Source organism: Microtus ochrogaster, chromosome 18, assembly GCF_000317375.1.
Source record: "Microtus ochrogaster isolate Prairie Vole_2 chromosome 18, MicOch1.0, whole genome shotgun sequence".
NCBI lineage: Eukaryota > Metazoa > Chordata > Mammalia > Rodentia > Cricetidae > Microtus > Microtus ochrogaster.
The window spans coordinates 27,913,682-27,925,099 of record NC_022020.1 but is presented as its reverse complement, the minus strand read 5'-3'; the positions used below and the strand labels follow the sequence as shown (position 1 = coordinate 27,925,099).

Genomic DNA, 11,418 nt, shown 5'->3' with positions numbered 1-11,418 from the left:
CGAGCTCGAGTCAGTGCCTGGAGCCCCAGTCGCCGCCCGCCCGTCGGGGACGGATTCTAAGTGGGTGGAACGAGACGCCTCAGCCGGGCGGCGCGGCGCCGGGACGGGGGACGCGCGCGGGAGACGGGAGCGGCGCGGGGCTCTGCTTGTCAGCCTGGAAGCGGGCGACTTTCCGCGCTAGGGGCTCTCCCCTCCCCCATGGAGAAGAGGGGGCGACTGTTGACTTCCTTCTCCGTGACACGCGCGCCTCCCGCGTCCGCACGCCGACTTGTTTATCTGGCTGCGGTGGGAGCCGCAGGCGGGCGGGCGAGCGCGCGGGTGCCGAGGTGAGCGGGGGCTGGGCAGCGGGCGCCCGAGCAGAGGTGAGTCGGGCTGGCGGCGCTCCCCGAGGGGCTCGGCAGTCGGGGCGGCGGGACTTGGCAAACTTTTGTCAGCCCTGGGGTTGGGGGTGGAGGCTGGCGAGGGCAGGGTGACGGTGACGAAAGGGCCTCGGCGGTGACAGCGCCGGCGCTTCCTCTCCCCGCACCGCCATCCCTGGCCCGGCGCGCTGCCCCGCCGTGGAGCCTCGCGCGCCCCGGCGGGAATCTGGCGTGCTTTTTGGTTTTGCTTTTTGCCTCAAGCCCTCGGGTCTTGGGCTGTCCTTGGGGGCCGCCCGGACAGCCGCTTTTCCCAGGGGAAGGCAGAGCGGTGTCTGCGAGCCGCGGGCTCAGGGCGTTTGGCTGCGGGCTGCGGGCTGGTGGGGTGGACGCGGGGCTCGCAGCCTCCAGCCCAGACTTCTCCCGCCCGGCCTTATCTGCTAGAAGTGGGCGTGCCGCAGAGAACTCAACAGGTCTGGACACATTTCTCCCTTCACCCCGCACCTTTCTCCCTCCTTCTCCCCCCCACCCCCTCCCCCGGACGACTTGTGCACTAGCTTTGGGGCACGATTTCGCGCCCGACTTTTCTGAGTCCCCTTTTAGTAAGAGACCCTCCCTAGCCGCAGGTTGTGTGTGTGTGTGTCTGTGTGTGTGTCTGTGTGTCTGTGCGCGCGCTGCGATTTTTGACAAGTGCTACTTTCATGTTTGAGGTTGCAGGCTTGATCATTGCGGCCTTAACCACTAAAGACCCTTGGCATAGTTCGCGAGGGCCGACTAATGTCCCAGGGTTATTTACAGTTTTAACTGGAGGATAAATGTCGTTTAAGGGAGCATCTCGTTTTATAAAGTATTGTGATGGTCTTGGGCTTGAAAGGTCAAAAAAACAGGTGTGGAAATTTATTAGGGGCCATTTCATATCTCATGGTTAGAGATCCTTACGAGATGCACACACAGGTCCTGGGTGGGTTCTGAGAGAGAAACCGCGTACAGGGAAGATTCCTAAGGCAGGTCTACCCTCTCCACCTACCTCCCGTTTCCCTTTCAGTGAAGATGATCCTATTTCTTAGTGTCTTGGTACCGGAAAAGTTTACCGTTTTATGAGAGGGGTTCCCCAATATACTTATCATAGTCTTTGACAACCTCTTAAAGCATTTTGTTTACTAGTAATATACTAACAATCTGGACAAATACTATTTAAATAAATGTAGGTTGAAAACTGCAGAGAAAATTATTCTGAGCATTTTCTTGGATAGGTTTTGTCTGAATTTATATGTGATTCCACAGACCCGTTTCTCCATTTTTCCCAGCATTTCCATATTTGGAAAGAAAAAAAACTTAAATCTAGAAATAAACTATTTTGTATTGAGTGCATTAAACAATTTTTAGAAAGAAATATAACTCAATTAATTTTGGTGTTAGGAGTTTTGATGAGTTCTGCTCTGTTTATCTATTTAAATAAGTTAGAACTGCAGTGAAGAAGCTAGCACAAATTCTGCTGTTTTTAAAAGTACATATTTTAGGCTATGTACAAAGCATATCATTTCTTATCTCCAACGTTTGGAGGTGGATGCTACTAAACAGGCACATCTGGTTGGAAATGGAGGTTAAAGATAAGAGCATTTCCCTTGCCTATAGCAGAACAGCACTGCTTTTTTTTTTCAAATAAAATGTGCAAATTTCAGGTTGTACCTTGAAAGGGTTGGATGTGGGGGGACGGGCACGAGGTGAAATTGTGAGTCCTAAGGTGCAAACAATTATACCATAGCGTTTATCAAATGTCTTATTATTGGTTTCCAGAAAGGCAATCATCCTTGATTGAGAAGGGGTTGGAATTTTAAGGATCATGCCTAAAAAAAGAAAGTTAAATACTTTGACATCAACTTGAACCTTTAGAATAATCATGTATAACAAATTACAATTCCTATGGTTGCCAAAACTGTACATTTAGTGAGCAGGATAAACAGCCAAATTCAGATCAGTTCAGTATAACTCTGTCCTTGCAAATGAGCTGCCTTGTGTTTTTTAGCTGTAGTTCCCTGGGTGGGAGCAGGGACTATAGGGACTATATTTTAGAAGACAGAAACTATTCCTCTGATAGTGGGGACTTTGATTGGGAGTTACCTAAAGGGTTCATTTAATAGGCTGTCTCTCACTAATCGGATCAGAGATAATGTGATTTTATAGCTTATTATGCCCTCTCTTTTTTTTTGTAGTTAATATTTGCCAATGGACTCCAAAGAATCCTTAGCTCCCCCTGCTAGAGAAGTCCCCAGCAGCTTGCTTGTCCGGGAGAGGGGGAACGTGATGGACTTTCATAAAACCCTAAGGGGAGGAGCTACCATGAAGGTTTCTGCATCTTCGTCCTCACTGGCTGCTGCTTCTCAGACAGATTCCAAGCAGCAGAGGCTTCTGGATTTTCCAAAAGGCTCAGCAAGCAATGCGCAGCAGCCAGATTTGTCCAAAGCCGTTTCACTGTCCATGGGACTGTATATGGGAGAGACAGAAACAAAAGTGATGGGAAATGACTTGGGATACCCACAACAGGGCCAAATTAGCCTGTCCTCTGGGGAAACAGACTTTCGGCTTCTGGAAGAAAGTATTGCAAACCTCAATAGGTCAACCAGTGTTCCAGAGAAGCCCAAGAGTTCCACATCTGCTGCTGGGCGCGCTACCCCTCCAGGGAAGGAGTTTCCCAAAACTCACTCTGATGCATCTTCAGAACAGCAAAATCTAAAAAGCCAGCCTGGCACCAATGGTGGCAGTGTGAAGTTGTATACCACAGACCAAAGCACCTTTGACATCTTGCAGGATTTGGAGTTTTCTGCTGGGTCTCCAGGTAAAGAAACTAATCAGAGTCCTTGGAGGGCAGACCTGTTGATAGACGAAAACCTGCTTTCTCCTTTGGCAGGAGATGATGATCCATTCCTTTTGGAAGGGGATGCAAATGAGGACTGTAAGCCTTTTATTTTACCGGACACTAAACCTAAAATTAAGGATACTGGAGATCCGATCTTACCAAGCTCCAGTGGTGTGACGCTGCCCCAAGTGAAAACAGAAAAAGATGATTTCATTGAACTTTGCACCCCCGGGGTAATTAAGCAAGAGAAACTGGGCCCAGTTTATTGTCAGGCAAGCTTTTCTGGGACGAATATAATTGGTAATAAGATATCTGCCATTTCTGTTCATGGTGTGAGTACCTCTGGAGGACAGATGTACCACTATGACATGAATGCAGCATCGCTTTCTGAACAGCCGGATCAGAAGCCTGTTTTTAATGTCATTCCACCAATTCCTGTTGGTTCTGAAAACTGGAATAGGTGCCAAGGATCTGGAGAGGATAATCTGGCTAACTTGGGGACTATGAACTTCCCAGCCCGATCCGTGTTTTCTAATGGCTACTCAAGGTAAGCTAATGCCGTTCTGTTCCATCATTTTAGTGTGGTCCATTTTAGAACTCCTTTGTCAGGTTGTGTTTTCTAGAGATTTGCATACTCTTTTAAATAACTGAGTAGAAAAGGTCTTTTAAAAGTAGGCAGGTTAGAAAATCTGAAGGACTCACCTGTGCAGAAGCACTTTGGGTGTTTGGATGAATAGTAATAGTTTCTCTCTGGTCGGTATTGAAGATTTTTGTGTGAAAACTTTACATCAGAATGTCTCAGTAACGAATTGCTTGAGTAGAGCGAACATGAAATCAAGAAAATAATATCTAGTCATATAACACATAATTGTGCATACGAATTTTAGCTGCTTTAGAGTGCATTGTTACAGAAAAATGCTTCCATAGTTAAAAGTTGCTTTGCTATATGTGTCCTGTGTGGAGTGTTACCTTTCAATTAAAGGGTTAAGAACTGGGAGTAGTAACTCTGAGCCCTGCTGTTCCACCAACATTCTGAGTTTTGAAATGGTTAAAGCAATGCAATGTGTAGCGACCTAGACCATTGCTTAGAGTAGCTGAAAGTAGACAATTGGTGCCTGCTTACCAGGCTCTTTGAGGAAGGAACTGGTGCCGATGCTTTCAGATGCTTCTGCAGATACCCCCGGTAGGTAACTCATGATTAGAATTTTTCAGGCTTCAGTTAGCAAGCGCCGTGTGTGTCTCTCTTCTTTTTTTCTCAGTATATATATATATATACCGACATTACTGTCTGATCTCACCAAGGTTCCCTAGAATGAAATTACTGAAAACAACTCGTAAGTTAAGATAAATGTACTGGTAGGGTTAGGTAAGTGTGGATTGTAGTGATACAAGGCTGATTAATTGCTAGGGGTTTTGTTTCTTCCTTCCTTTGTATGTATCCCATCAACTTTTCCTGAACTATTAGTAATCTTCACTGTTCCCTTTGAGAAGATTTTAACACTCTCAAAGAGAATGTTCTCAATGTGTTCTTTCACGGAGCTACACCTTTCCAACATCCCTTTTCCATGAAGGTTATCCTACATAGATGCAGAAAAGGGCATCTCTTCCCATGTGTAGGAAGCTGATATTGGGGAAAAATTAGATTTAGACTGTGATCTATTTTTCTAAACAGCTTAATTGTAGCTTAGCAAGAGGGGAAAAATCGCCTTTGCTCTTGTCTAGCCTGAGAGATGGCTGGTTACTTTTGTATTGACTATTGGTAGTTACTACTAATCTAGTACTCATAATTAGTTCTCTCTTATTTGGGGAAAATTATTGCAGCATTTTAACTTTTCTGAATTAGAGGTTTAAGATAGTTCCAACAACAAAATTTAAATAATTTCTTATTGCATAAACCTATGCTTTTCAAATGTTGAGATGCACTGTGTTTTAAATTTTCCAATCTTAAAGTTTTTGACAACAGATTTCATGCCATTGACTTTCATAAAAGAGTAATCACCGCTGATCTTATTATCTATAGAGAGCTATTAAGCTGATTTATAAACATGTGATTATATAAGGAAAACCAATACATTTAGGAAATCCCTTGGCCTGAAAGCCATCATAAAACTCCTCACTTTTTATTATAAAAAGAACAACAAAACCAAAACTTAATTTGCATGCACTATAAATTATCATCAAGTCTTATAAAATCTGGGATATGAACAATAAATCTCACCCTTAAATCATTAAATAATTTCAGTGCTAAAGCACCTTGACACTTTCTTAGTGACATATAAAAGGTTCCCGTTTTTGTTGTGCCTCTGCCTTTACAAAGGGCTCTGATGATGTGGCACTTTAGAAGTCCTTTCCTGTCCAGGAAGTGATCAGTTGTATACTGACGAGATTGTTTGTGTTTAATCACTGGTGTCTATTAGCACAGTAAAATACCCTAATGGGCAGGGGCAATGCTTGCAAGTTTCACACTTAGGGCTGGGAACTCTGACTATCCAGAACCAAGCTTCACCCAAATAAATTGGGACAATGTTTCCTTTCTGACTGTTATTGAATTCTTCTATTGTTTCCCAGCAGCGGCCCTGGCAGATCTAAAATTGGTTGCTCTCTCTATATGATGCATGGTAGTTGCCAAACATTAGCTATGATCAGTGACCCTGAGTCATCAGCAACTAAGTCAACATGCTGAGGCAACAGCTGGATGGAGTCCTCTCTGCTTTAGATAGGAAAGCAGCACCATATTTTTTTTAAAAAGCATACTTTTTATTTGAATTTTAAATAACTAAAACATTTCCCCTCAGAATGTTAATAAAAACTACTTCATATTATATTCCGGGAGAAGACAATTTCTACAAATATATCAGTGTACCATGACATCAGGTTAGCACATTAAATTGTAAACTTACGAGTATCATGATTAAGATTTTCGTGTTTTGTTTTTTAAGGTTTAGGTTCATTGGTGGTAAGACAAGGTAGAGATTATTGCTGCTCAGATCTGTTCTTAGTAGCGCAAGCGTCCAGTCCCCTGTAAAATGCATTGAGCTTAACGTAAGCATAATCGAAGCAGGCATGCTTCTGCGTAATTTGATTTTCTTCCTCCATGTTTCACCTCAGCATTAAATGGTGTACACTGCAGACAATAGGTGGAGAGCATAAAGGGTTTCAGAGGAATTAGAGCCCTTTTCCTGAGAGGTAGGATGGTTAAAGAAAAAGAACAATGCAAGATAAAAGCTCAGTCTTCTGGAGTGTGGGGCTTGGTAATGGGAGCTTCACGATGCTCCTAAAAACGTAAGGAGATGTAGACATCTCTATCGGCAATGTCTGTGTCAAGTTTTATAAAAATAATAAAACTGTAGGAGCACGGGGCTGAGTGGAACACATTCTGTCCCTCTTTCGTTTTGCCTATGAATGCCAGGCTAGATGTTTTTTTGAAGAGGAGACAGAACATAAAGGAAAGAGTCAGTAGGTTTGGGCCACGCTTAGCCTTTTCTTTCGATTGCTTGTTTAATGTCTTTCCTTTTTCCTGACCCTCGGACGAGTCTGACAGTGGGCGTTCCAGTGGCTTTTTGAGCTTACTGTTTGTTGCTATCCATTATATAAAAAGACTTCTGGGTGTGATTTGCTTTTGAGCATATCCTTATTTGCTTATATGTTGTTGCCTTCATGGCAGAATCGTCTCTTCTTCTTAAAGATCAGTATGACTGATTTTAAGAGGAATTTCAGCAATTGTGTACTCAGGTGAACCAGTTTAGTGTGGAATGACGAATACAAACGTGTGTAACAAGCCGTTAGTCAGCTCTTAATGAAATTCTTGTAATATTTCCTTGGCTAATCCCTGTATATTTGTAATTGACAGTTCAACTCGTATTCATTATGTTAGTTTGGTTTTGTCTATTTTTGCTACAGATACATTATTTGACCATTTTCCATATGCTATTAACGTTTATGCATTTTATGACTTGTTCTTAAATGTACTTTGCACAGATGTAGATGTAGATGAAATGCAAGTTGCAGTAGATAAATTAGTAAGAGGGTAAAGGTCACTTTAGGAGCCTTTAGAGGTTTCGCTGACGAGAGATTGTATCAAATAGTATGCTTTCCACGAGTGCCACTGTGAAAGACAGCTGAATTCTGAGAGTTATGTAAGACTGAGTGCACTCTAGCCTAGTTCTATTAGGAGGCCTTCATTTATGCTTTGGTTAGGTCTGGAGCATGCTTCTTCAAGTACATTTGTCTTTAATACTTGTTCATAGTTAATTATTATGTGTGTTTAAGTCTTCTCGTATGAGTAAATTAAACTGGCATAATAGGTTCATGCTGTGTAGTATTTATTGTTCTAAAGCCGTCCTGGTAGTATTTTTGTCAAAAGTCATTGTTTAATAGAGTATAAATAGTTGTCAAATTGATAAGTATTTGTTTATATTTCTGAGGTATGCACAATATAAATTGGTGAAACCCACTGTATAAATAATTTCTAAGGACTGTTTTATTGGATTAAGATACAACCAGAAAAAAAAATCAACTCTTGGTCTTTACAAAAGAGATCAATTATCTATTTCTCCAGCTTTATTTAGCCAACTGCTCTCGTTTTTTTCTACCTTGGCTTTGTAGTTTCCAAGTTCTCCTGAGGGAAACTTACATTTTAAAACAATTCTCTAAAATGTTTCCTTCCTTCCTTCCTTCCTTCGGAATCGTGTGGTCATTTTCATGCCAGTGACTCTTGGGTGTAACCTTTAGTGATATCTTTATTTTATATATTATTTTTTTATACATTAGAAAGTTAATTGTAGCTAGTGGCTTCAACCCCCGACCCCGTGGGGGGCAGGGTAAAGAGAGAAGTAACAGGCATGGGATAGAGGAGAAACTTGGGATTTCAGGACAATTCCTTATACCAAGCCTTTGGACCAGCAGCTGATCGTCAGGTGTCTCAGGAGGAGCGCTCCTTCAGTCAGTGCAGTCAGTGCCACAGTGAAGCTTTCCTGTGAGGACGGAGAGTGCAGAGTGACGATGTTTCTAGTGAGCTCTTTCGTGTGATGCTGTATTACTAAAATGAGGACAAAATTTACATCATACTTTTATTTCTGCCAAAATCAATTTCATATTTGTCCCAGTTTAATTTAAGCTGTTATTAGAGAAAATCTAATGACTTGAGCTTAGTTAAAATAATCATGGCGCCTCATGTGGTTACAACCATTTCCTATTTCATAGTATACTTTGCAAATAAATTACAAACTTACTGTGGAGTAGAACTCTTTCCGTGGGTTATCTGGCTTTTTGCTAGGATATTGAGTAAATTAGGCAAATAACATAAATTATTGGATTCTGTAAGTACTAGGCAGCCACTCAAACTATTTATATTGCAATAGTCCTTAAAACTAACTATTTTGAATGAAAACATACCATCCCTTAATTTAATCTCTGAGCCAATTTAAATATTAATCACTTATCTTGATTGAACTATGTGCTTAAACATACTTGTTTGGAGTAACCAGCTATTCATTTTAAATACTTCAGAATACTTTTTTTTTATTTTAGCAATCTTCAACAAGATTTATATTGTCTCTAATGCAATGTGTTTGACAAGGTCCCTGCTAATTTAGAACTTTTCCATTTACATATGGGAGTATAATTTACATATTTATGTATATGTATGTATATGTGTGTAAGGAGAGGAGAAGGGTTGAATTATGACACACATTTACACATTACATTCCTTACACATTACATTATTTTTAATTACTAATTTGAGAGTTTAATAAATGTGCAGTTTTTGACACTTAAAAACTTCCAGTTTATTATAGTGTTCATTTTAAATAATAAATTAGCCTTTATTCTAGATTATTTCATAAGTTTCCATAATAATATTTAGCCATGGCTATTATGAAAGCATATTTGATAGCCAAATTTTGAAAGTTATTGTGAAATGATATCCAGTGTAGTTCATGATTTAGTATTTCGTGTTGGGGCAATGCAATGACTTACGACCTTATGATTGTCACATGAAGAGTAATGCGTGACTGGTTTGCTATGGACACTTTTATGTTGTCATCATTTTTATGTTTTGTTTTATAATTGGGAATTCGGGCTTTCTTAATTTTAGTATGTAAAATTTGCTCTCCCCTCCCACTACATCCCTTCCAGATAATTTGATTTAGATGTTCAATAGAAATAATGATAGGAGAAAAAAAGACCTGGGTTCTGAGGCTAAACTGAACCAAGCTATCATTCTAGGTAGTTAGGCAATTGTGTTTTGAAGTTAAGGATACTTTCTCTGTGCTGTTATTATCAAAACCCCAATGGGTCTGTGTGTCTGTGTAAAATTCTGCCATTCTCTTATCTATTTGATGAGGTGAATACTGTGTGGGAGGTCAGGGTATCCTAAAGACAGCTTCTTGACATTTTCCTTGTTTATCATCAAGTGTAAGACAAAAAATGAACTTAGATGTGTACTTTTATAAGATAAAGGTTTAAAATGGTGTTCTTGATAGCACATAAAATGTAAATATTGTTGTAGCTGGACCCAGGAAGAACTCTTGAGTTCTCAGAGCTTGTTTTATGTAGTAGATAAGAGATTATCTGTTCCCATCCCCTCATTTCAGATGAGAGATTGAGATCATGGCCAGTGTTTAGGGAAGGACTCCACACCTCATTAGTCGTGCAGTGGCCTGGAACCACCCTATTGGCTGCTGTGTAAGCCTTAGCATCCAGGGCTGCCCTAGAGGTCTAAAGCGAGTAAGTAGTTGACATAATACTGACTTCATAAAAACCACGGGTCCTTTCTTTCCCGTGTAGCTCGTTAGTGTTCTCTCCGTCCTTCGGCAGCACGACGCTACGCACGCGCTGCTACAGTTCATGCTCTCCACCCCTCACACGTTCATCACATTCAATGTCTTCCTTCTTTGACGTTCTTTATTCTGCTTGTTATATTAAGTTTCCGAGTCTGTCAGGACCCATGTAGAACAAAAGCAGCTGTTACCTGAATTTTACAAGTGGGAGATTTAAGATATTTAAAGAAAAATTAATCAGAAACCTTCATACTGGTCTGAAAGGAATTACTTTCTACTTGATGTGCTAGAAATTCCTCGATGATCGTTCACACTAATCGTCCACCAACAGTGAGTCTGAAATCACAGTATAAAGGAGAAATATGACCAAGGCTCTGCTCTGTATGTATGTGCGTAGTCACTTCCTGTTTCCTAGCACTGCTACTTGATAGCATATGTAGATGCCTTTGTATCATGGCTCAGCAGGTAAAAGGGCTGTGTGCAAGCCTGGTACCTGAGTTTGACCTCAGAACCCAGGTAAACGTGAAAAATGAGAATCTGTTTGACTGAGTTGTCCCCTGACCCTGACAGGTATGCCGTGGCCACCTCCCCTTCATACACACACGTATACAATAAAAAATAGTATTAATTAAAAACCTAAGCAAATTCGTAAGTGTGAGTTTACTTTGGAAATTACAAAACAGTTATTAAAATGCAAGGTGGCAATTTTAAAGCTCTGGCAATTATACGCAGTTTAAACCAGGATGACCCTCATTTGCTGAGAGTGAGGATACCTGCATTCCCTAGCACTGGGAACTTTTTTAGTGTCCACTGTGTACATTCCCCAGAGGGTCATGAGTCCCTTTTATCTAGACTGCTGTATTTAGAGCCCAGACAGTTACCTTAGTATTCATTTATTTTCAAGGTTTCGTTTTGTTTTGTCTTGTTGTACGGGGCGTACCTCCATCAGTAACCCTTTCCGTGGATTTTATTCCATGTTAGGTTTACCATCGGAAATTTAGTAGCTATACTGATAACTTAAACCACATTATTGATAAATGCAAAGCTGGTCCCTTTCTGTTTTTAATTGTCTGATCCTCTCAGGTAACCATGCAAAAATCAAGAAGCTTTCAATTTTAAGAGTCATAAATACTAACACTTTTTCTAGGTTCATAGATTTGGGAGGATTGGAAACCTTGCTTAAAGGCATCTTCTAACTTATTCCTTGATGGTGACAAAGCTGCTATGAGGGCTGGAGAGAAGGCTCAGCAGTTAAGAACACTTAGCTGCTCTTCCAGAGAACCTGAGTTCTATTCCTAGAACATACATCATGCAGCTTAAAACTGCCTATAGTCCTGTTTCAGTGGGATCTGACACCTTTGCTATCCTCAGGCACCTTCACATGTGTGCAATCTGCCTGCATATGCATGCATACAATCAAAAATAA

At 41.1% G+C, this 11,418-nt stretch overlaps 1 protein-coding gene across 5 annotated transcripts in view; it reads left to right on the top strand.

Annotated features, from left to right (window-relative positions):
* The window catches only part of Nr3c1 (nuclear receptor subfamily 3 group C member 1), a 94,947-nt gene that overhangs the window by 836 nt on the left and 82,693 nt on the right, over positions 1-11,418 (top strand). For 2 of the 5 annotated variants that reach the window (XM_013349512.2, XM_013349510.2), the window contains exons 1-2: positions 13-362; positions 2,570-3,760. In XM_013349512.2, coding sequence (XP_013204966.2) covers positions 2,583-3,760 — 1,178 coding nt within the window. In that variant the 5' untranslated portion in view covers positions 13-362; positions 2,570-2,582. Of the gene's footprint in view, positions 1-12; positions 363-2,569; positions 3,761-11,418 lie in introns of those variants that run through there. The other 3 variants (XM_026783391.1, XM_013349511.2, XM_013349509.2) reach the window with 2 other exon arrangements.